Raw genomic sequence first — 25,939 nt, 5'->3', positions numbered from 1 at the left:
GGAATCTAGAGGGTGGTGGTGACCCCTGACCATGTGCTGCACATGTGGGCACATATACAGCAGCCCCCAAAGTGAGGTGGGGCAGCATGGGCCTTGGCACAGTTGCTCAAGGCTGTACCACATGGTCCTGTAAGGGGAACCAGCCCTGTACCCCACTGGTCACTGTCAGGCAGAGACCCAGGTCAGAATGGGTTTTGGGAGGACACTGGGGTCAGGTTAGCCATCGTCTGTACTGAGCAGACTGCCAGCCCTGGGCCTGAAGAGCCAGCACCCCTTGTTGGTGCACTGTGGACCCAGGAGCAGGGGTTCTGACAACATCACTATTTCTGTCTCTTTGCTCATCTTGGAGGCTTGGGTCTGTGGATCCCCACAGGGAAGGATTATTTAAGACATTTGCATGCCGTTTTCATATAGTTTGCCTGTGTCAAGGCTTTTTTTGCTGTGGTGGGCAACTTTTCAAGTTCTTCCGAAAGTTTTTCACTTCTTGTTTTCTTTTCCCATTGTGTGTGTGTGTGTGTGTGTGTGTGTGTGTGTGTGTGTGTGTGTGTTGTGATGTGGTATGTGTGTGTTGTTATGTATTTGTTAGTGTGTGTATGCATGTGTTCACATGTGTGTATATGGAGGCCAGAGGTCAACGTCAAATGTCTTCTTCTATTGATCTCCGTCTTATTTTGGAGAGCCAGTTGACCTCAGACTTCTTTCTTCTGCCTCCTGAGTGCTGGAAATAAAAGCATGCATCACCATGCTGGCTCTGATTTTTTTTTTTAATGTAAGTGCTGAGGATCCAAACTCAGGCCTGCAGGTTTGTCACTGAGCCATCTCTCAGCCCCACCTTCTCTTAGAGGAATCCCCTTTGTCTTAGTCACCGTTGTATTGATGTGAGCCCACAGCTTCTGAGGGTTGTTAAGTTAGCTCATTATCATCAAGGTGAAGAGTGTGGTGGCAAGCATGGAGAAACTGAGAACTTTCCATCATGATCCAGGGTAGCAGAGAGAGAGGGGGGAGAGGGAGGACAGGAGAGGAGAGAGAAGGAGAGGGAGGAGAGAGACTGCATTGGACTTTTGAAATCTCAAAGCCTACCCACCAGTGACACACCTCCTCCAACAAGACCACACACCTCCTAATTCTTCCCAAACAGCTGTTTGCTGGTGACTAAGCGTTCAAACACAGGAGCCAGTGGGGGCCATTCTCATCCAAAACTCCACACCCTTAGGTGCTCTCCACTTGTGTGCCACTGTTATCTTCAGCGTTCCTGGAGGGGACCCCAAAGCTGCAGTGTTTGGAGTGGGTGATACTCTGAGCTAGGTAGCAAAGCCTGCTGCAGAGCCCTTTGTAAGCCGAGCTTGTGTTGGAAGGTGTGATCAGTATTCAGCCCTAGAAAGTGGGGGTGTTGCTCTGTTTGGTCTAGCCTGTGGTTGGCACTCCTTCCTTTCTAGTCCCCCCTTTTCTCTGTGGAAATGCTGGCATGGCTTCCTAGACCTGTGTCAGCCATCAGGCGTCTGCCAATATAGACAGTGATGGGTTTCGCTGCATCTCCCAGCGACAAACCCAGCCTTGCCTGTGTGCTACAGTTAGATTGCTCCATCCCACTAGTGATAGAAAACCTAATTTTTCATGTTATGTCATTAACCACCTCCACACTTTGAAAACCTAACTTAAACTTGCTCTTTCAGAAAAGAACGGAGAACAGCCAGGACGCCCAGCAGGGCTGACTTCAGCCACAGCGTTATCTGGGGCTATAGCAAGGCACCCCCAGGCCAGTGTCTTCAGCTGTTCCTCCCTGAAGTTTGCAGCTCAGCGGGCCCTTTCCTCAGGTGGCTCCTCCTCAGGCACTGGCAGCGTCAGGCTCACATCTCCAGGGAACAGAGGCATTACTCCTCTGACCTCAACAGCCAGAGCCTCAGCTGCTGGATGGTTCTTAGGCTCCCTTTCTAGGGTGGAGGCTGGAAGACTCAGGCTTTGACATGAACCCATACTGGGAGCCTGGCTGTAGAGGCCTCTCGGGGACTCACAGCCCAGGAGGGGGGTCAGGAATGGTGGGCTGCACAGGTTGTCTGCTCCCCATTCGTAGTCTCTATGCTTTCCCATAAGCCCTTTTTGGGTCCCAGGGAGATGGAGCAAGCAAGCTTACCCCACCACCTTTGCTTGTCGCCCCGCTGGGCCTGGTCACGTTGGAAGCTCTTGCTTTGTACTCTTGTGGCCATGCTTTGGCAGGACCGCCCCTACTTTGGGTGCAGAATGGAGTTGCTCAGAGTCACACTGTAGGCACCATCTTGGTACATGTGATTGTAAGGGGCAGAGGCATGAGGTGGCTTGCAGGAGCCCAGGTCCTCTGCCCTATTTCCTCCCTTCCAGGAACCCCAGACCACTCGTGAAACCACACGGACTGGAGCGGATGCTGGGGAGGGCCACAGCTTGGCTTGTGCGGTGTCCTCTGCCCTCCCTCACCAGGGCTAGCCTCTTCTGAACACTTGTGAGAGCATAACAGGAGGAGACTTGAACCCTAGCTGCCATCTGCCAGGCCCCACTTCCTGTTGGTGGCCCTTAGAGGCTCCGATGATCATGCCTCAGTTTCTTCGTTGGGATGGAAATGCTTGGTGACATGGTTGCTGTGCTGGGTGCACAGCCCGTGCTCTTAGCTGCTGCTGCTGTTGTTCTTACTGTATAGACAGCAGCAAATGTGTTACTGTTACCATGGCAGTGAAGGTAACGGCAATAAACACGGTCCTCACTTGGCCTGTGAAGATGCTTGCATTCACTTCTGCATCTGTTGGTGGGTCAGCAGGGGATGTGACCTCGTTTCACAGTGAGCACATTCTGCCTCAGAGAGTTCAGATCACTTGCTGAGGTCACACAGCAGAGAAAGGTGGAGGTGGACTGTCTGGAGTCTGTCTCTTGGCATCAGGGTTTGGGAAGCTGTTGGAGTAGCGTGATGCAGAAGCCTGAATCTCTTATTGATGCCTCTAGCGATGGGGTGCTCGCTCCTTTATAAGGCAGACCTCTTTCTCATTGAAAACATAGCATCTGCCTGCTTGACCCTCTGAACCCCAGCGAGGTCCAGAGGCTTCTTCTTTGTCAAAGCCCCTCCCCCCCCAAGATGCTTGGCAAATAGCTAAGTACCTCTTTGGTCCCTGTAAATTCACAGCTTTCTCACTTTGGGTGAGGGTCCCTGGGTATCCAGACTGGGCCTCTGTCTCCTTGGAACCTGGTTGTGTTCTGACCCAGAGCAATTTGAATCTAGCTGAGTTCTGAAGGGATCAAGGAATCCTCACCTTTTACCACTTGGAGGGCTGAGTCCCATGGTAAACACAGGTGGTCAGGTGCAGGAGCAGCCTCCTTTGTTGAGTCATCTGGCCGGAGGAGGGTGGGTGGTGCTGTCTTCACCTATTCTATTGTATTTTTGCTTGTGTGTGTGTGAATGTGAGTGTGGTTGCCAGAGAGACCAGATAACTGGGATCTGGAGTTACAGGCAGTCGAGTAATCTGATATGGGTGCTGGGAACTGAACTCCTGTTCTTTGAAAGAGCAACAAGTATTCATTTTAAAAAATATTTATTTATTATATATTACAGTGTTCTGCCTACAGGTCTGAAAAGGGCACCAGATCTCATTACAGATGGTTGTGAGCCACCATGTTGTTGCTGGGAATTGAACTCAGGACCTCTGGAAGAGCCACTAATGCTCTTAACCTCTGAGCCACTCTCCAGCCCCGCAACAAGTGTTCATCCAGCCCTCTGACCCTCACACACTTCACTTTTTTGTTTGTTTGATACAGGGTTTCTCTGTGTAACAACCCTAGCTGTCCTGGAACTGGCTCTATAGACCAGGCTGGCTTTGAACTCACAGAGCTCTACCTCTGCCTCCTGAGAGCTGAGATTAAAGGTGCGTGCCACCACCATCCAGCTTGCTTCATGTACTTTAAAATCACCATGTCATTTTTGTGTGTGTGTGCGTGCGTGTGTGCGTGCATGTGCGTGTACCCTTGCATGCGAGGTGCATATATGGAGGTCAGAAGATGACCCTGGATCTGTCTTTGGGTACCCTCCACCTTTTGTTTGAGGCAGGTTCTCTCTCTGGTCTTCATCACCATGTAGGTCAGGCTAGCTGGCCTGCAGGCTTCCAGGGCTCGCCTGTTTCCACCTGTCTCACCATCTTAGGGCTTACGGGTGCCACACTGCCACGCCTGGCTTTTTAGATGGGCTCTGGGGATCCCACCCGGTCCTCATGCTTGCGAGACAGGTGCTCTACCAACTGAGCCGTCTCCTGAGCCCTGGATCGTCTCTTTGCCCCGCTGACTCTTGGATGGTGTCATTGGGGACATGATGGCTTTGAACTTGATGACGTTGAGTGTCCCATTTGTGAGGTGGTTTTACATGTGCGTGTGTCTGGCAGCACATTGCTGGACCTGAGGTGACAAGGGTTCCTTTCTGTGTTCTTTTCTCTCTGGTTTGTGGTCTCGGTTCTTCTCCTTGGGGTTCAGCACATTTTGTGTTCCTTTTGGCTCAGTAGAGGAAGCAGCCTGATGTGACGCTGCACAGGGATGTGCGGGCGTCCTGCCCCATTGCTCAGAAGGCTTCCCTTCCCCCAGAAGTGCACAGTGAGGTTGAAAGTGAACAGACTGCGCTTCTGGGTTTCTCTGCCGCTCAGCTCTCCCCACCGCCCTCCTCGCCTGCTCTCACGAAGTGTGGTGTTGCCCCCTAAGAGCTGGCTAGAGTGCCTGGAGGGGGCAGCATGTGTAAAGGCTCAGGGGTGAGGATGGCTCCTGGTCCTGGGAGCTTCTTGGAGTGTAGCCAACACTCCCCTGTGATTTGAGACACCCAAGTCTGCACTTCCCTCTGCAGCTTGGGCTAGTTAAGTCTGGCCTTTGTGCTTGGTTTCTGTTCCCACCCTTATTGCTGACCTCAGGCAGAAATAGAGGTGAGGGCAGTCAGCTGGGAAGGGAACCGACCCTTTACTCCTTTTGACTGGGCATTGGCTGCCCTGTAGGGACTCCTCTGAGGAGTAGCTGGACTTCTAGCTCAGGCTGCAACAAGTAGGAGTCAGCTGCTCTCTGTGAACAAGCTAGTGGCCATTGCTGGCCTGACCAGAATGCAGCTGATACCTGCTTTCTCCTTTGCTGTCCTATCTGAGAAAGCTGGTGGCCCGAGTTCAGATCCCAGCCCATTCTTTCCCATGACTGGGGCTACCATAGTCTCCTCTGTTAGACAGTCTGGGACCTGTCTCTTAAGCTCAGCCAGAGGACTCTGGGGGTGTTCCGTGCCATTTTCACCATCACTGGCTTTCCAGTGACTTGTTTGTAGGGGGTGACTCGGGGTGATGCTGAAGGAAGGAGGGACTAGCCTAATCCATGCAGTTAGTGTACAAAACCACCCTGGCATCCGGTGCCTGTGACTGCAGGGAACAGAGAAGTTTGTGGTGGCGGAGCCTGGGCCGTCTGGTGGGTGGGGTGTCTGGTTAGGAAATTCCTCTGATGCTGTCTAAATGCCCTGACTGAGGAAGGCCATGCCTGGTACAGACACTGCCCCACCCCTGCTGGCCGGTAAGTCTCCTTCACATGTCATACCACACCTAGTGAGAAGCTGCAACCTTTAGTTTGAAACCAGCCAGGGGCCAGTTGGAAGAGGGGCCTGACATTCAGGAAGCCCTGCTTTCTGCCCTCAGCACTGTGTAAACCCAGCATGGCGCACATGCCTTTAATCCCAGCTCTCAGAATGCAGAGGCAGGAGGATCCAGAGTTTGAGGTGCCTCAGCTACATAGTGAGCTTGAGGCTAGCCCAGGGGCCTGAAGCCATGTTTCTAGAAAACACTGTCTGACCTTGATCATGGCCCTGTCTGTGTCTGAGATGGGGGTGGGTGTTGGGAGAGCGCTGATGGCAGCTGGGTCCTGACTGGATGCTGCTGTGCTCTGTCCTGTGTCCTCTGGAGGAGAGGCCTGCTCATTTATATATCTTTCAGTCCTGGGGGCTGAACCCAGGATGAGCCTTGTGCATCTTAGGGAAGTAGCTACCACTGAGCCACACTTGCTCCCCAAGAGGCATTTGCCCCCTCCCCATTTCACAAACACTTTTGTCTGTGGCCACATCTGTCACCTGCCCATCTCCCTGCTCTGTCTCACAGTCCCCTCACCCCACCCCATCCCCAGTCACCCACCATTCCTTGTCACACCCCGTGTCTCCCCGCCCTTTGCACCTGCTCTTCTGGCTGTCTGCCATGTTGTCACCTCAGTGTGCCCCCCACACCCCAGTTTGAAGCTCATTTCCTGTTGTCCATTCCAGCTCCTCACAGTGTTTCTCACTGCTGGCTGTCGTGACAGAGACTTGATCTTTCTTTCTCTTTGGTCTCTGTCTTCCGTGTTAGGCTGTGATGCCCAGCGTGCTAGGTGTTTTTATTTTCTGTTTTCTTGTGTATTCAGATTCTGCCTTCAAGGACACTCAGATGATACCCACAGAGTGAATAAATGACTGAGTGAAAAGTGGACATCTTAGTTAACCCTTTTGTCTGGAGTGAAATATCTGACAAATTCAGCTTAAGGCAGGAAGGGCTTATTACTGTTCATGACTTTAGGGTACAGTCCATCAGGGAGTGGTGGGGTAGCTGGTCTGTTTTAGGGCACAGTCCATCAGGGAGTGGTGGGGTAGCTGGTCTGTTTTAGGGTATAGTCCATCAGGGAGCGGTGGGGTAGCTGGTCTGTTTTAGGGCACAGTCCATCAGGGAGTGGTGGGGTAGCTGGTCTCTCTGCCGGTCAGGAAGCAGACAAAAACGGATGCTGGTGCTCAGTTCTCATTCTCCTTTTTGTTCAGTCTGGAGGCCCAGCCTGTGGGATGCACCACCTGCAGTCCAGGCTGGTCCACCCTGTTAAACATCTCTGTTAAACTACATTTGTAGACGCCCAGAGATGTATATTCTAGGTGACCCCAAGTCCAAGACTGACACTCGCGCGAATTTGCCACACATGTGAGTTTTGCTTGGCATCCCCTCGGCACACTGGTTCAGCATGACTCCACCTCTGGCAGGACACACCTGGACTGATTTCCCTCTTTTCTGCCCTTTTCCACATCAGGAGCTGGCCAAGAGGACCCCTGGCAAGCACCCTGACCACCCTGCGGTGCAGAGTGCCCTGCAGGCCATGAAGACTGTGTGCTCCAACATCAATGAGACCAAGCGGCAGATGGAGAAGCTGGAGGCCCTGGAGCAGCTGCAGTCTCACATAGAGGGCTGGGAGGTATGTGGTCAGACAGCAGGGCCCTGCGCTAAGGGGGCTGGGCCCCCACTTGCAGTGTAGATCACAGCCTGGTGCCTGTGTTTGCTTACAAGTGACTTAGTTGATTTCCAGTAAAACATAAAGTTTCCACATTTCTGTAAACAAACTGGTAACACTGCTGTATCACAGCAGCTGCCATCGAGACTTCCATTCCCTCAGCCCCACCCCTGCTGGCCACACTCCCCTCACCTACCTGCTGACTACAGGCCTTCCAGTTTCTGCTGCTAGTACCAAGGGCAGCATTTACATATCTGAATTCATCTCTTTTCCTGTGACTGTGATTATCTACCTGGTAAAAACCACAGGAGGAGAAAGGTTTATTGTGCGACAGTCCATCATGGTAGAGAAGTCATAGGCGGGATAGTCACACGGCTGGTCATGTCACACCCACGGGAAGCAAGCAGAGATGATACAGCTCCCTCTTCTTTGTTCTCAATCTGGGACACCAGTTCAGGAGGTGACACCACCCACATTTAAGGTGGATCTTTGTTGCGGAGTTCCTGCCCGGTTCTGCGGACACCCCAGAGCCCCAAGTAAACACTTGGATGCTATATTAGTTACAATACTGTTGGCCGTTGGCTTAGGCTTCTTATTGGCTAGCTCTGTCTTGATTAAGCCATTCTATTATTCTAAGTATTTCTACGTGGTCTTATCTTACTTACTGGAGGAAGAGTCCAGACGTGTAACTCCTCTCACATCCTACGTGATGACTGACTGACTCTTTGCCTACACTTCCCAGAATCCTCCTTGTCTCCTAGTCCTACCTGTCATCCTGCCTCATTGGCCACAGTGCTTTATTCATCAGCCAATAAGAGAAACACATGTACAGAAGACATCCCCATCAGATCTTTATATCTTAGTAAACATAGTCTAGAAACTCTCTTGTAGACATGCTGGAAAGTCTAGAAGGGGATTGCACACCCTGTCAGGTTGACAGTGTCAACCTTCCACACTACCCCGGGGTCAGCACTCTGGTTGGACATATCCTTCCTTGCTAGCTGAGTGACTTTTGGTACCAGTTTTCAGCTTCTCTGACCTTGGTGCCCTGTTCTTCACTTGTGTTAGTAGCAGGTGTTTCATTGCCCTTAGGGTTGTTAGTGGGAGGGATAGCCTCAGAGTGTGTGTAATTGACTTCGTTTATCACACTCATTTGTGTGTGTGCACAGTGTGCCACAGCATATGTATAGACGCCAGAGGATAATTTGTGGGAGTCGACTCATTTCCTTCCACCGTGTGGGACCTGGGCCTTGAACTCAGGTCATCAGGCTTGGCAGCAAGCCCCTTTACCCACTGAGCCATCCTTTCAGCCAGTAACCAAGTGACTTTCTTAACTTCCACTTCTTGCTTATTGAAAGTTTCCTGTGTGTCTCTAGGAAGACAATGGAAAAATACAACTAAACAAGGAAGGCCAGCTCAGCTGGAGTGAGAGATTAAGGGCTGAGATGAAAGGTTCTGGGACAGATGTTGCTGTCTGCGCCCCCCCCCACCAGGCCCTGGGTGGCCCTGGATGTCTGGGATTTAGTATTCTTTTCTTTTACTCCCCCACCCTGGGTTGAGGGCCCAGCTGCAGACAAGTCTGGAGCTTTGTTCAGGGAACATGGGTAACATGTCCCCTGCACTTTTCACTGGCATCTTCTCCACGAGAGCCCTAGCTCCCAGACTCCCTTGCAGATGGACTTTGGAATGGCATTCAGTTTTGGCCTTGATCAAGTTAGAAGGTGGGACAGAAAAGGCCACTTGTATGGGAGAGGGACTGCCACAGGAGAGTGCTCCCCCAGCTTCCTGGGCAGGGAGGTTCCAGTCACTGGCCTGGGTTTGCAGCTTGGTGTGTTCAGCAGGTAAGGTAAGGCAGCCGACCTGGCATCTGGCTCCCTTGGTTGTGGGGGTTGCACACGACTTTGCGTGAAGCACAGGCTGTATGACCAGCTTTTCCACTGTCACAGGCCACTGTCCTGAGCTCCCTGCAGTGTCTAGGCACACAATGGCATGTACTGGCTGCCATGGGGCCGTGGGGTGTGGGGGAGCAACTCCGGGGCCTCACATTGCAGCTTGTGAGCAGTACAAAGAAAGATGTGCGGCCAGTGGCCAGCCAGGCTGGGTGGCTTTGATCCAGTGGGGCTGTTTCTTTCCTGTGCCTCAGACATGTCTGCCACCAGCATCCTTCCCTAAATCCAATGACTGTCCTTTCCCTGTGAAAAGAGATGAGGGAGGGAGGAGAGAGGCTGGAAGGTAGTGACACATCGCCTGTTGGCATGGCATGATTATGTCACTTGACCATGCTTGATGCTCGAGAAGCTAGGAAATACAGTTCATAGGTCAGGTAGCCAATACTGCAAAACTCCCTCCCCAAGATGAACTGAGGGGGGCAAAGACGTGGGTTGCCTCAGTGGGTGTCATCTTTGTCATGGTTCTGTCTGGCTCCCTCTCCTCAGCTCTTAGGGTCTGTGTATCCGTGCCTAGCCCTCCCAGGACTTCACATAGACACCCACTCGGTGCTGGCTCTGAGGACTCCTGCTAGTGATACTTTCCTAGTCCCTGTCTTTGTCCCTCCTTAACACCTTTCCTAATTCTCTGCCCCAAATCTTACACTGCTCAGTCAACCTCATGCATACCCTGTGTGTTAGCTGATCTGACATGGGCACTCATCCCACAGCTGATGCCAGAGGCTATTCCCCTTTGCAGCTACAGCCTTCAGTGGACCTAACGCTCCCGTACTCCCCCCCCTACTGGGTCCCACATGACATCTGTTGAGCCCCTACTGCACCCCGGGGAAGGTTGCTAGGTGCTGGAGATCTCACCACACGTGCTCAGTCCTGTCCTTACAGAAGTGCTGACCTTGTAGGGAAGACTTAACAAGCCACACTGCAAATAGATCACAGGGAAAGACAGACAACAGGACACCCAGAAAAAACCCAGCTCCCTGTAGGACTAGATGCTGACCCATTAACTATGTCAAATGGTGTGTTGGCTCCCTGCATCCCTAAGTGTCTCCTGTAAAAGGAATCCACTGATGGTGCTGGCTCACACATTCATCTGATTGGTTGACTCTCTCTCTGCTGAGAAATTTGCATTGGAAGCCAATAGGGATTTAGAGTTATGGAGAAAAGAGTGTTTGATGGCTAATGTTGTCAATTTGACAGGGTCTGGAGTCACCTAGGAGACAAGCCTCTGGGTATATCTGTGAGGGATGCCTCTAAGGATCATCTTGGTTAGATTAATGGATGTGGAAAGGTCTATTTTAGCTGTGGCAGGGCCATTCTCTGGCTGGGATCCTGGACTATACAGATGGAGAAAGAGAACTTAACAGCAGCATGTATTCATAGCCCTCTGTGTAGCTGTTTGTTTGTTTTTAACTCTTTGGGGGCCTGCCACTCAGCTCCCAAATGAATACACAGGGACTTATTCTTCCTTATGGATGCCCAGACTTAGCTTGGCTTGTTTCTGGCCAGCTTTTCTTAAATTGTCCGTCTACCTTTTACCTCTGGTCTTTTACCTTTCTCTTTTTCTGTATATCTGTCTTCTTCTTCTTCTTCTTCTTCTTCTTCTTCTTCTTCTTCTTCTTCTTCTTCTTCTTCTTCTTCTTCCTCCTCCTCCTCCTCCTCCTCCTCCTCCTCCCCCTCCTCCTCCCCCCTCCTCCTTCTTCTCCTTCTTCTTCTTCTTCCCCCCCAGCATTCTTCTCCTTTTCTTGCTCCTTCCTCTTTTTGTCCTTCCATTGATTCTCTCTGCCTGCCAGCCCCACCTGTCTGTCCTTTTTCCTGCCTTGCTATTGACCATTCAGCTCTTTATTAGTTTTAGACAGGCAGAGTAACATAGCTTCAACAGAGTTAAACAAATGTATCATAAAAGACTGTAACAAATGTTCCAAGCATGAACAAATGTAACACATCTTCAACTGATGCTCCACCGTCTCTGCTTCCTGATTGTGGATGTGATACAATCGCAGTCCGGTGCTTTATGCTTCTGCTGTCATGACCACCCCACCAGGATGGACTGTAACCTTGTACTATGGAGCAGAAGTCAACCCTTTCTCCCTTGAGTTGCTTTTGTCAGGGTGTTTCCCTGTGAGCAAGGAAAGGAACTAAGACAGGCGTGTTCTTGGCTGCTCATTCCTGCCCTCCATCACCTCCCTAGGGCTCTAACCTCACAGACATCTGCACCCAGCTCCTCCTTCAGGGCACACTGTTGAAGATCTCTGCAGGCAACATCCAGGAGAGAGCCTTCTTCCTCTTTGACAACCTGCTTGTCTACTGTAAGCGGAAATCCAGGTGAGCTGCTAGGGCTGGACAAGACAGCCCAGGATGCTGGGGCAGGGCCTGGCTGCCATGGTGACCTGCTGGGGCTGGACCAGACTGCCCAGGTAATCTCCTGGGGCAGGGCCTGGCTGCCATGGTGACCTGCTGGGGCTGGACCAGACTGCCCAGGTAATCTCCTGGGGCAGGGTCTGGCTTCCATGGTGACCTGCTGGGGCTGGACCAGACTGCCCAGGTGATCTCCTGGGGCAGGGCCTGGCTGCCATGGTGACCTGCTGGGGCTGGACCAGACTGCCCAGGTGATCTCCTGGGGCAGGGACTGGCTGCCATGGTGATCTGCTGGGGCTAGGCCAGATTGCCCAGGTGATTTTTCTGGGGCCCCTTTCTCCAGGTGACATCTCAGACTTGTCACATCCCTCTCTGGGCTTTGCTTTTTCTTCTGAGTATTTAGGGTGTTAATCTAAATCAATGTATACTATAAGCTGAATATGTTAATTTTAAATCTTCTAGTAACCACATTAAGGAAAAGAAATAGGTGAGCTGGAGTTTAGTAGTGAATTCAACCCAAGATGCTCACGTTATGTCTAATTATAATCATATGTAACTGTAAACAGGTTTTGGGAAGTAGTAAGGAGGTGTTTTGCCATATGTTTTAACATTCAGTCTTTGAAGTGATTCATGTGTTAACTTTATGCCACAGTGGGTCCCAGTCATATTTTCCTTGTGACCTGGGAACACTGTGTCATCCATCATACTCTATAGACGATTGTGGAAGCTCACCAGCATCCTGAGAAACAGAGGTGGAGGGGAGAGAAAAATGGCTCGCCAGCATTTTCACACCCTCACTGAGCCCCTTGGGTAGTCTTAGCAGTTAGTGCCCCCTGCCTAAATTCTGTTTCCTGTTGAGTTGTCCTGAGAGTGAAGCAGTAACCTTCCAGAGGCATCTCCATGCCTTTTTCTGGCCAAGGCTGGGCGGACTCAGCGTTGTGGCTTTCTGGCCTTAAAGATCCTTCTCTCAGAGCCTCAGATTTCAGTTTCCTTGTCTCCTCCCAGCTCCTGTGTGGGAAAGCTGGCCACAGGGGACAGGTGGCCGTTCCGTATGTGTTGTGCGGCCTCAGTTTCCTGTTTTATATGGGTCACATCTGTCCTCTGTGTTTGTTTCAGAGTTTGGCCCTTTCTCTATCTCCACATCTTCTCCTGCCTGTGCTTGCTTGTTTCCTTGCTTGTAAAACAGTGGACTCTGCTGACATACCTCACAGGGTCATTGTGGAGGTTAAGGTAGTTAAGTGCTTGGTACGTGAAGCTGGCTTGGCTGCTGGTGCGTCCCCATGGACCCCGCCCGCACTCACCCTTGGGTTCTTGGTGCCACCTGTGGGCAGCCGCAGGGCACAGAGCCCTTGTGTTGTCCATCCTTCCTGTTTTGGGGTGGCCCTTCTTGCCTCAAGCCTCAGCCTTCCATTGGGTCGTCATCTCCCAGTGTAGACACGTTCAGCTGCCTTTTCTCCTGGGTTCTCCTGTTTGCTCTGTCAGGCTCTCTATTTCTGTCTCATGTCTCCTGTCCTCCTGGGGTCATCCCCCCCCAGGCCTCCTTTGACAACCCTAAGGCTGCTATGAAATGTCTGTCATCGTTCTCCCGTCCCCCAGCCTTCCCTGCCCTGCTGTTAGAGGCCGGCACTTCTCCCAGAGCACTAGGGAGTGGAAACAGTGTCCCTTCAGAACTCTGTGGGCAGCTCCCAGCTGCTGGTCGTGCTTGCCCAGCCCTGGCTTCCTCTGTGTCACCTGCCCTAGGAGGGACAGCGGTTATTTCCACCATCTTGGCTTCTGCAGGGACTTCCTTTGGCTCTCTGAAGGCCGCTCCCTCCTTAGTGACACAGGGAGCTGGCCCGTGGGAAAGGGCATACCTGCCTCCTGAGAGGACCAGAAACCAGGTCTCTGTCCAGCCTCTAGATTAATAGCCAGAAGGCTGAGTGCCTGAGGGCAGGGTCAGGTGCTGGTGGATGGAGCCTGACTGACTGGAGTGGCTGCAGGAAGTACCTGATGTGGCTAGGCAGCTGCTGGCTCTTGGTCCCTGTCTGGGATATGGGTGGAACGGTCTGTGACACAGAGTGCTCCTGTTAGTTTAGAAGCAGAGGCCTCCCTTTGGCCACCAATAGAGGAAGGGGGTGTTCTAAAAGTCAGCCCTCCCAGTTACAGAAGGGAAACTGAGGCCCATCAGAGCTAAGTTTCATACCTTGTAACTGTTGTCTCTGTTCTGCGAGGCCAGAGTCAATGGTTGAAAGTATCAGGCCCTGTTGCTGTGTGACCGGGTGAATTCTGTTTTCATGTCTGTTGTGTGGGCTGAATCACTGCTGTCCTCTGGGGTGTACTTTACAGAGGGAGCAACCCTGTCTAGGCATCACTGTGGAGCGGCTCGGACGGTGCCAGGCTCACGAGTGAGAAGTAGTAGACCATTCCTGTTTGGTTTCCTGAGGAGATTTTGCCCACATGTGTCTGAGCTGGACCTGTCTCCTTGTCCACACTCTGGTCCCAAGCCTTTATCTCCTCAGCTATTCCTCTTTGAAGCAACATCAAAATCTCTGTCAGGTAGGGTTCTCCGAGACACAGATCTGGTAGGATGGATGTGTAGGCATAATGCATGCTCATAGACAGAAACATGCACTCATGAACACAGGCAGATAACCATGTACAAATTGATGCATATCCATACACATACACCCATGCATTCCCAATTATTTTTGTACCTTCATACACGAACATACACGTGCAGGGATATACAACCTGCACATGCTCATACATATATGTACACACATGCATTCCCACACATCACTGTACCTGCATGCACAGGTGTGAGCACAGGAATACACACATGCATACATGCACACACATGCTTGTAGATTTGTAATACAGCAGAGTCCAGCCAGCCAGTGCCTAAGGAAACACATGGTTCCTCTTAACTCTTACACCGTCTGTCCCTCATTACAGGCCCAGGGAGCCTGAGTCTGGCAGACATGCTCATCCCTGCTGCTCCAGCCCTCACCACTCAACTCCCACATGCAGCAGGAGCACAGGTCTCCCCACATACAGCTGCATTCTCAGGGCAGTACGTTTGTCTCAGGTAGAGAGGTCTGACCATAGTCTTGGCAGGCCCTGGGTAAACATAGCCCACCCTGTGGATCAAAGAGGTGCAGGGGGGCCTTTGCTGTGATTGGTGTCCCTTTCTGTCTTCTGTAACCCCTCTCCCAACAGAAGACAAGTTCCCCAAGATTTCATGTGCTTCCCTGTGGCCCCGCACCTAGCAGAGTGTCTGGCAGCCAGCAGCCTTTTCTGAGCTCTTACTGAGTGTATTGCCCCCTCACCTGATCCCCTGCCCATAGGAAGACCTGCCAGATGTTATTTGTCTGATATCTTTTGGGTGACTTTAACAAAATGACATTAGCTGGGTGTCTTCAAGGATATTTTTTTTCAAACCATCCAACCTAGGAAGTCCAAGGGCAAGTCACCTGGAGACGTGCTCAGCCAGGCTTCCTTCTGCTGTCTGTTGTATTCTGGCCTGGTGGAAGGGGGAGGGTGTCTCTCCGAGGCCTTTTTTGTAAAAGAGACCAATCTCATTCACAAGATACCACCAACCTCTGTGATCTAAACACCTCTTGTGGCCTCAGCCCCCAACTCTTGGCATCAGGGGCTGGAAGTCAGCAGATGAATGTGAAGGGTGCCATGTTCAGACTGTAGCAATGATTGAATGAGTGGACAACAGAAATCCCCCGAGTGAGAGCATGTGTCGGGATAGGTGGGTGATGGATTCGTGAGTAGATGGATAACATAGGTGGGTGACGGGATTGGAAGGCGGTAGATGGTGAATGGGTTGAGCGGGAGGGTGAGTATATGGGTAGGAGGTTAATGAGGTGGCTGGGTAACTGAGTGAGTTTATGGGTAGATGAATGGATGAATGGTATTTGGATAAATGGGTGGATTATATAGATAGACGGTTCATAAATGGTTGCTGGATGGTAGAATGGATGATGGGTAGGTGGGTAGGTGTGTGAGTCAGTAGATGGTTGATGGATCATGGATAAATGGTGTATGTGTATGATGGTTGTTTGCATGGTGGATGAAAGGATAGTAGGTAAGTGGTTAGAAGATGATAGTTGGATGAGTAGATGGGTGATCACTGGGTGGATAGATTATTGCTTTCCCCAAGTCCTTCTATTCTGGTTTCACTTTGGGAGGTTGTGTCTGTGAGAAACCAGTGGGCCCCTCCTGCTTGCTAGCCCAGTGTACTGTGCTTCTGGTGTTGGTCTCCCGTGAGGTCCCCATTATCTGAAGAGCTGATCTGTGAGGTCAATGAAGCTATTAGCCTAATTTTCAGTTGAGAAACTATGATGAGTAGAGAAGAAGCTCACTCAGTGCCTTTCCACCCGCAGACACCCATGTTTCTCACCCTAGCCCAGAGCTCCTCTCTGTCCCTGGGTGCCCGTCTGTGTTGCTGTCTCTGATAGGGGATGCTAACTTCTGTTGTCTTTCAGGGTCACTGGGAGCAAGAAATCTACCAAGAGGACCAAGTCCATCAATGGCTCCCTGTACATCTTCAGGGGTCGGATCAACACTGAAGTCATGGAAGTGGAGAATGTGGAGGATGGGACAGGTGAACCCTGCCCCTCTCTGATAAACCCCTCCCTGCCTGCTCTGTGGCATGTGTAATTTTTCTTGTATTGTTGAATGTAACTTGAAGAAAAGCTCTAGAACCTACTCAAGTAAAGCCCTGGAGCTGGGAAATCAGAACAGTGCAACCCAGCACACACACCCTCAACACCAAGTGACTCCTGGCTACGTTACATTTTTTCATTTTATTTTCATTTTATACGTATGAGTGTTTTGCCTACCTGTATGTCTGTGTGTCCAAGTGTGTGCAGTGCTCATGGAGTACAGAGGAGGATGTTGGATGATCTGGAGCTGGAGTTACAAACAGTTGTGAGCTGCCATGTGGTTGCTGGGAATTGAACTCAGGTCCTCTGAAAGAGCAGCCATGCTCTTAACTGCTGCGCCATCTCTCCAGCCCCTCACTGAAGGGATTTTATAATGCAATTCTTTTTTTTTCTGCTTAAAATATTTTTACCATATTGGGTATGGTGGTCCACACCTTTAATCCCAGCACTTGAGAGGTAGGTGCAGGTGTGAATTTGAGACCAGTGTGGTTTACATAGTGAGTTCCAGGCCAGTCAGGGACAATAGTGAGATACTGTCTAAAAACAAAATATTACCTTCTTAGTTTCCATTGGCAGATATTTTACTTTAAATTTCACTGGTTTTCAAACTCATGCATATTAAAATGACTTTAGATGCATGTTTACATGCTTTTTCATGTGTATAATAAGGTGGTTATATTGTGCTGTCTGTGTTCTGTATACTAACTCTGAGATACTTATGTGTGCATAACTCACATAGCTCTGGGCGGGGCTTACTTCCTGTGGCTGGATAGCATTTGCTGTATGAACAATCCACAGGCAGGCAATCAAGCTTAGGGTAGTTTCACCGTTCACTACAGGGACCAGGGATGACACATCTCAGGAGATGTTCTGTGAGCCTGTCTGGGGAAGAGTCTAATGTGGTTTTCAGCCATGACATACCTGCAGGCCCCTCTTTAGATTCAGGATGTGGTGGGATCCCACATCCCTAAGTACTGTTTTCAGGGAGGGTTGCTCTCCTGAGCTCTGGGCGAGCATCTCCTGCCACGTGAGAGGTTATGACACTTGTGTCACTGTGGCATTGGAAGGGACTGTGCAGATCTTTGTGAGAGAGAAGCTGGGCGGGGAGGTTAGCTCCCCAAGCCTGGCACTGGTGATGACCATCATTTCTGTGGGCTATTGGGAGTTGCATAGCTATCTGCGTACTGACACGTTTGCCTCTTGTCCTTACCAGCTGATTACCACAGCAATGGCTACACTGTCACCAACGGCTGGAAGATCCACAACACGGCCAAGAACAAGTGGTTTGTGTGTATGGCCAAGACTGCAGAGGAGAAACAGAAGTGGCTGGATGCCCTGATCCGAGAGCGGGAACAGCGAGAGAGTGAGTGCCTGGGTGGGTCATGGGCTGCCGAGGGGGTGATGGGGTCCTTCGGGGTGGAGGCCTGTGCCTAGGGCAGGGATGTTGGTCCCTTGCAGAAGGGTTGCAACTACACATAGCAGGTGTTTTGATGGGCGGGGACCTCTTCGACTATGTTGGGACCTGGTGGGGCCAGTCAGCTGTACCACATTCCCCTTGTGGCTTACCCAGAGCATCTGGAATTAGCATGTTCTTCCCCCTGCAGCTAAGATGCTTGCCCAGGCTTTTGTTTGTTGGTCCCTGAATGTGGGGGATGTTCTCAGGGTGCTCGTTAGGCATGGTGGAGAGCCCCTCAGGACAGTAACCAAGATGGTTCACAGAAAGACAGCCCAGGGTTTGGGTGACAGACCAGGAATGGGTGGGCTCTGAGCCATGTCTCTGCCTCGAGCTACTGTACAGAGCCCACCAGACTGGGAACTTGAGGGTCTGGGCATGTTTGGGACAAGTTACTTCAATGACCTGAGCCTCAGTGGACTCATTCTCTGCAGAGGCTGTGACACTGCCACCCAAGGCCTTAGATTTGGCCATCCTTGCAAACTTCTAACCCCTCACCGCCTCCTCATTTGACCCAGGATAAAATTGGGCCTCAGTTTCCCCCATGCACATCTTGCTGACCTGAATTGCTAGCTGGTGTAGTCAACTTACATTTGCCATGGTTTCCTCACTCCCAGAAGCCATTCCGCTCTGCTTCCCAACCCTTTGTAGCTGCAGGTGAGCTTTCCACTCACCCAGTGCTGAATCGCACCCTCGCTGCCACCCCTGAACCCCTCCTCATCACCACTCTCGGTTCAGGAGGTCGTCATGGTCCTGCAAGCCCGCTCCTTACGTACATGGTCCAGACAACCTGCCTCTCCCCCACCTTGCAGCACCCGAGTCACTGTCCCCAGCACAGTGTTCCCACCTGCTTTCTAGAGAAAGTGGGGCTTTTAGGTAACACTCCCCCATCTTAGATATCAAGCCAGAATATATTAAAATGCCAGGAAGCCAGATAAGCTCCTGGCTTTGGCCTCTGGGTGGGTAAGGGCTCAGCATCTGAAACTGTTCAGGGCTTGGGTGGGGTGGGTACTAGGGAAGGGGCAGGGAGTTGGTCTGACTGGGTGGGGTTGAGCTGTACTTTTGTGGTCAGAATCAAGAGCTGTGGCTAGCACTGGGTATATGTCATTAAGAGGTGTGTGTGGTCCAAGGGGCCTTGTCCTTAGATGTGAGTGTTATCTAAAGTTCAACCTCAGGGTTGGGCACATGTACCCCCGCCCCGGGCTCACACTGTGGTCTGTGGGCATAGCCCAGATCAGGGTATGGAGCCAAACATCTTGGGATAAAATCTTGATGCCACCCATTCTATTCTGGCAACCTAAGTTCCCTGGGCCTCAGCTTTTCCTTTGTAAAATGGGGATAATTGTGGAGCGTGGGGCATGTAGGCGAGGCTGTGAAACTTCTTTGCTGCTGGTTTTCTTGTCTGGATGGGGTGGGGTTCAGTAGAGTTAAGGATGGGGCCCAGTGTTGATGGTGTGGCGGGGCGGAGCTGTGAATGTTCAGTGTAGAGGGGTAGGATAAGGCTTTGGAACTTGGCTCTGAATTAAGGGACCACCAGTTACTCTGGGACTTAACCTGGGTCCCTTCCCAGTCCTGAGCAGTCCCTGGTGGGTGGGTGTGGCATTGCCCAGGGGTCAGGACGTGCTCTATGGCTATGCTAGGGTGAAGGTAGCAGGCGTGATTACCAGAATCCCAGACTGCCTCCTGTACCCCCATGGCAATCGTGTCCCCATGCAGGCCTGAAGCTGGGCATGGAGCGTGACGCGTACGTCATGATTGCGGAGAAGGGGGAGAAGCTGTACCACATGATGATGAGCAAGAAGGTGAACTTGATCAAAGACCGCCGACGGAAGCTGAGCACTGTGCCCAAGTGCTTCCTTGGCAAGTGAGTGGCTTCTGCATCCCGATCCCAGCTGGCCACCTTCCCTTCCTGCCCCGCCCCACCCACGTGACTGTTCTCTTGCCTGGGATCTCCCTGTACAGCCACCTAGTGCCCCTCAGGCCTGTGGAGTAGGCTCAGATGAGGGTCGAGGCTGGCAGAGTTCTGCTGCAGGCCTGTCTGCTGTGTTTGCTCCTGACCCACTGTGGAATCTGCTTCTTGTAATGAAGTACATGATGGAAGCTGAAGTCTTCCCGACTACTCATCGGGCTGGTTGCACACTACCCATCTCTGTTCTGTCACGGCCAAGGTAGAGGAGGCTGGGACTGTGCTTAGAGGAGGAGGGGATGAGATAGGGAGGGTCTGAGGCAGGCTGGAGCATGGTGGCCTGCACAATACAGAGGACACTAGAAATATGTCGATGTCGCGGTAAGAAAAGACCAGATTGGAGACCAGTGCGTGGGGCAGGCATTTGGATGGCCTTTGAGTCAGGAGACCTGTTTTGTGGCCACCGTGTGCACAGAGAAGTCTATGCCAGTAGTGTTGGGGAAGGGACAAGCAGAGGCCCCTATGGACAGTGGTCAGAGAGGTAGAGGCCCCCGAGTAGGGGGTAGTCCCTGTAAGTCAGTGGTGGCATGGGAGTGGAGGGAAGGAGCCAGACCATCAGAAACCTGGTTTTAGATGTGGGAAGGCACAGAGCCCTGCTGGGTATCCGTGTCCACTGGAGCCTGTGGAGTTAGGAGATAGCTCAGGTAAGCCCTGAGGCCCAGTGTGTTAGACAGGTCAGGGGCGGGTTTTGGGAACCAGCATTTCTGTATTGTTCCATCAGTTGTCCTTGGGGGTCAGCAGTCCTGGCTCTGCCTCTGAGGCTCTGTGGAAAGGAGAGAGCTGGGCCCAGGAGTCTTGGAGCTTGCTTGAAAGGTTAGAGGGCCCCTGGCTGTTTCCATTGCTAATCCCTGATTCCACTGTAAAGGAGCCTATTTTTCTAGAAGCCTCCCCCCTTCTGCCTAGTGTCCCGGGAGAGCCTTCCTGCCAGCCCAGCCGGATGGGATAACCTGTCTGTGATTAAGGCTTCTGAGACCCGCTCTCCTCAGGATTAGAGATTTCTCTTGCTGCCCATTTGAATCCCCGCCAGAATCGCAGTTCATGTAACCCCAGGGCACAGAGCACCTGACTTCTGGTTAAGAGAACATGCTTCTGCAGGCTTGGCTCCCCTCTGTGCCTGCCTGGGCTTCCAGCCCTCCTTCCCAGCCAATGTGCTGCTCAGGAAATCTCCAGGAGCCTCCAGTCCCCTCTGTGAGATGAATATGCTGGGACACAGGTCTCTCCAGCCCTTCCAAGGTCTATGGCAGTCACATTTGACTGTGACTTTTAATCACACAATACCGAGACGTAGGTCACTGCCATTATCCCCATTTTAAAAGTGAAGAAACTGAGGCATAGGGAGGGAAAAGGTTCTGTGCAAAGTCACACTGTCGTGTGGAGATGGGATTCGTACCCAGGACAGGGTGGCGCCAGAGCTGTTGTTCTCTCTCTGCCTCTGTGCTTGGCTTATTTTAATCTCTCTTCGGCATTTATTACTCTTCCTCCATCGTTGCTTTCTCCATATCTGTCTGCTACTGGGTAGGGGCTCCCTGGTTGTGGTGTGTCTGACTTATCTTCATAACCTTGTAGGGTAGGGCTTTGAGTTAGACTGGGGCCATGCCTCATTCCCCATCTTCCTGCTGGACAACTTTGGGCACTGGGTTAATGTCTCTCACTCTCAGTCAATGACCATTAAGGAAGAAGAAAGGCTGGAGGGCCCAGTGGGAATGCAGCAGTGCTCAGCACGGTGCTGGCCAGAGCACAGAGAATACGCGCTGGGCCAAGTGTGTATCTCGTTATATGGACGGTGTGAAGAAGCAGCCAGTTTGTGCCCCACTCAGAAACTAACAGACTTCACATTTCAGAGATAAAATCTGTGTATTGTGGAAAGTACTCTGTGAGTACACGTACACGTACGTGTACATGCCTTCCAGCGTCCACAGATTAGCTGGAGAGACAAAAATTGCTCCCTCCCTCCTGCCTGCCTTTTCTGGTTGCCAGCAGGCAGCAGGGAGTAGGCAAGCATCCTCCCCACAGGGAGATGGCCATCCCTACAGGAATGGGTCAGCACACGAATGGACAGATTGAAGAAGGAAGCCAGTGAGCGCTGCAAGGCAGCTGTGGGGTGATGTAAGGGGAGGGTTGTGGGGCTGATTTAGCCAGGGTGGGTAAGATGGGCCTCTTATGGGAGGGTTACTTTTAACCAGGATCTGAGTGACATGCAAGAGTCAGCCACGAGAAAACCCAAGGATCAGCATGCCTAGGAAGGGCGTGGCGGATGCAAGAGTCCGGTGGCTTGTGACACCTCCGGCACTGGAGAAGCAGGAGCCCTGAGTTGGCAAGGGATGGCGTGAGGCCCAGGGCTAGCAGGGCTGCATGTGGTGCCACTGGCTCAGGGGTCAGGGTTAGCTTAGGTGCTCAGGGAGGCTCAGTAGTTGAGAGAGATGAGTTGTCAGGCCTGGGACCACTTGGAACAGGGTGTGCCAGTCAGACCACTAGGGGATGTTTCTCGGAAGGCGAAAGCATTTGCTGCCACGTAGTTAGATGTCATGCTGTTGACATCTACACATTAGGAGTTCTGAGGTGGGAGGCTTTGCTGGAGCACCTCTGTGTGCACAGCTGTATGCAGCAGAAACCAAACTGGGTACTGTGGTACACACCTGCGATCCAGGCACTCCCAAGGCTGAGACAGGTGTGCCCAGGTCTCTGTGCCCAGCCTTGGCTTTGATCTGCAGCAGGCTGAACAGTGCCTAGCTGTCAGAGGACTTTACCATTCAGTTTCAGTCCCATTACACTGGTGGGTATCCCACCTGGTTTCAGTGCCTCCCACTGCTGAGGGAATGTCTTCCTGGAGGCCTGGGCATGGTGCCCTTCATAACCCAACCCAGAGCTGCTGTCAGGTCCCAGCTCCCTACCTGTCACTCAGAGCTGCTGTATACTCTGATGTCCAATTCGGAATACCCCTCCTCCACCCCTGAGACCCCGCTGGCCCAGTACAAGTGGAAACCTTGTGACAGGGTTCAGAAAATAATGGGTTAGACAACAGCATTTAACATCTGGGAGCTTCCTAGGAAATAGCGAGTTTCCCCCCTCTTTCTTGGGGAGTTGGACCCACAGGGTTGCCGTGGGCTTTTTGAGCAATAGCTTCGGCTTTGACTGGCTTGGCACAGTCCCTGCCTGGCCAGCATCACCCCATTCAGAGTTCGAGGATCCTGCGGAAGTAGAGATTAATTTTATCTCCTTACCCCCTGGGTCGCAGCTTAAAGTTTCACAGGATTAAAAAGTCCACCCACTAATTCCAGATGTCCCCAAGCAAGCCAGTTGTCAGCTGCATCCTGTTGAGCTGCGTCCAGCTGCATCTTGTTCCCCAGATAGGGACAGCTTTGCTTCAGTGTTGCCCAATAAGCTAAAGATCCCTCTGGGTTCCCCGAAGGGTAGCAAGACCCAGTCACCGGTCAGTTGCTCTCCTCTGTCTGTCTTCTGCCCCTGCAGTGTCTTTGGGATACTTCCTGTCCCCACTGTGGCTAAGGGCTGTTGGTCCCTGTTAGCCGTGGCCCTGGATGGGACAGCTGGTGTGCAGCCTTGCACTGGATCTCCGGCCTCCGGCCTCTGAGGTCTGTTGCTTTCTGGGGTTGCTGCCAGTTCTTCCTGAGAGTTGAGACTTTGAGAACAGAATCAAAGGTGGGGGGCAGAGGAGGAGCATCATGTAGGGGGACACAGAACCCAGAAAGTTCCCACCTCGGGTGCCAGAAATGGACCTGTTTCTCTCCCGCCTCCCTGGGTGTCCTGTGGGCTTTGTGGGTGCCTCACAATGTTGCTACCTACAAAAGGGTAGCACAGAAGGCTAAAAGTAGCGCCCCCTGCTGTAACTGCAGGTGGGACAGCTGGTTTCCATAAAGAGGGCCGGGCACTGCTGCCCACGCTCGTGGCAGTTGCCTGCTCCAGACTCACACCCTCTTCAGCTGACTCTAGTGGGCCGAAGCCTGTGCTGAGCCCAAGTGGCCACAGGGGCTGGAGTCTCATAGGCTGAGTCTGACCCCTGGGCTGACACCTACCTGTCTCATCTGTGCCCCCAACCTTCCTGCCAACCCTAGAACATTCCTTCTTGCTCATTCCTCATTTGTTAAGTAGACGACTCTTGCATCCCAGAGTGTATCCGGGAAAGAGCCATGAATAAGATCAACCCCTTCATCCTGGGGTTTCATTCTAGGTGTCTGTGTGGACGGGGAGTGAGAGCTGATACACACACACACACACACACACACACACACACACACACACACACACACACACACACACACACACACCACACACGCGCACGCACGCATCTGCTAAACCGTTGCTTTAGAGAGTGCTTGGTACAGAAAGGAAGGGCAATCAGGATGGACCGGCTGCTGGGCAGGCCCGGGGGTGGGGGTGGGGTGGATGGAAAGAAGAGCCAGAGAAGGGCATTTCTGGGTAGATGGGGCAGCAATTGCAAAGGCCCTGAGGCATGAAGGAGTCTAGGATTCGTTTGTTTTTAGAAGGGAACAAGGGGGGAGTAAGCTAAATCACAGAGGGTGGGGGATGCAGGGGAGAGGGCCTGTCTAGGGATTGTGTTCTGGGTGTGGAGTTGGGGGTGGCTGATGAAGGCACTCATATCTGGGCAGCTGTTGGGGCAGTTGAGTTGGCAGAGTTGGGTTCCCGTCGGAGGAAGAGGGAAGCTATTGGAGCATTGTGAGGACAGAAAGCATGAGATCTGAGCCACCTCTCCAGTCAGCTTCCTGGGCTTGGCATCGCCTCCTGCTCATTTTGTGTGTTTTCGTCTACGTACTACATATGTACAGGCAAATATAGCATACACTCACCACCCGTCGAGCCACCCGCTCGCCTAGCCACACCCTTCTTCAGCTATCCCTGTATGCTTTCACCATCCACGCAGCGTTTCCTGTCCACCCAGCCAGCTCCATACCTACCCCTGCACTCAGCATCGATTTCTCGGATGGTTCATCTGTCTATTCATTCTTGTCATTTGCCTTCATACCACGTGGCCCCGTGTGTGTCTGTGGGCTTATGCCTCCGTCCACAAACCCGCCATGGAGTCAGCTTCTACCCACGCGTGCACTTTCCCGCCACGCATCCGTCATCTGCTCTCTGTCAGTCCATCACTCATTCATCCACCTACTCATCTGCACACCTACACCCATCAGTTCATCTACTCACCTATTCATACCTGCCCACCTTCCACTCATCTGTCATCCGTCCATCCATCCATCCATCCATCTGTCCATCCATCCGTCCATCCATCCATCCATCCATCATCTACAGTCCATCCATCCATCGGTCCATCCATCATCTACAGTCCATCCGTCTGTCCGTCCATCCATCCATCCATCCATCCATCCATCCATCCATCCATCCATCATCTACAGTCCATCCATCCATCCATCGGTCCATCCATCATCTACAGTCCATCCATCCATCTGTCCGTCCGTCCATCCATCCATCCATCCATCCATCCATCCATCCATCCATCATCTATAGTCCATCCGTCCGTCCGTCCATCCATCCATCCATCATCTACCATCCATCCATCCATCCATCCATCATCTACAGTCCATCCATCCATCCATCCATCATCTACAGTCCATCCATCCATCCATCCATCCATCATCTACAGTCCATCCGTCCGTCCGTCCATCCATCCATCCATCATCTACCATCCATCCATCCATCCATCATCTACAGTCCATCCATCCATCCATCCATCATCTACAGTCCATCCATCCATCCATCCATCCATCCATCCATCCATCCATCCATCGGTCCATCCATCCTCTACAATCCATCCATCCATCCATCCATCCATCCATCCATCCATCCATCCATCATCTACAGTCCATCCATCCATCCATCCTCTACAGTCCATCCATCCATCCATCCATCCATCATCTACAGTCCATCCGTCCATCCATCCATCTGTCCATCCATCCGTCCATCCATCCATCCATCCATCATCTACAGTCCATCCATCCGTCCGTCCGTCTGTCCGTCCATCCATCCATCCGTCCGTCCGTCCATCCATCCATCTATCATCTACAGTCCACCCATTCATCCATCCATCCGTCCATCCATCCATCCATCCATCCATCCATCATCTACAGTCCACCCATTCATCTGTTGTCCACCTGCCCACTCAGAAGCCACCCCATCCATCCTTCCATGAACCCATCCATCTGTTCATCTACCTGCCCGCCCATCTATCCATCCATCTGCCATTTTTTCATCTACCAACCATCAACCATCCATCTATCCTTTTACCCTATCATCCACCCATCCATTGTGTATCTAG

General features: G+C 52.0%; 1 protein-coding gene across 1 annotated transcript in view; it reads left to right on the top strand.

The window, feature by feature from the left end:
- Positions 1-25,939, top strand: part of Prex1 (phosphatidylinositol-3,4,5-trisphosphate dependent Rac exchange factor 1) — a 155,990-nt gene that overhangs the window by 91,600 nt on the left and 38,451 nt on the right. Inside the window, exons 6-10 of the mRNA XM_005074413.4 lie at positions 7,060-7,221; positions 11,392-11,525; positions 16,034-16,152; positions 17,427-17,576; positions 19,383-19,530. Of these exons, the coding sequence (XP_005074470.1) occupies positions 7,060-7,221; positions 11,392-11,525; positions 16,034-16,152; positions 17,427-17,576; positions 19,383-19,530 (713 nt within the window). The remainder of the gene's footprint in view (positions 1-7,059; positions 7,222-11,391; positions 11,526-16,033; positions 16,153-17,426; positions 17,577-19,382; positions 19,531-25,939) is intronic.

Source organism: Mesocricetus auratus, unplaced genomic scaffold (assembly GCF_017639785.1).
Source record: "Mesocricetus auratus isolate SY011 unplaced genomic scaffold, BCM_Maur_2.0 Super-Scaffold_100028, whole genome shotgun sequence".
Lineage (NCBI taxonomy): Eukaryota > Metazoa > Chordata > Mammalia > Rodentia > Cricetidae > Mesocricetus > Mesocricetus auratus.
This window is presented reverse-complemented; position numbering and strand designations above follow the sequence as displayed.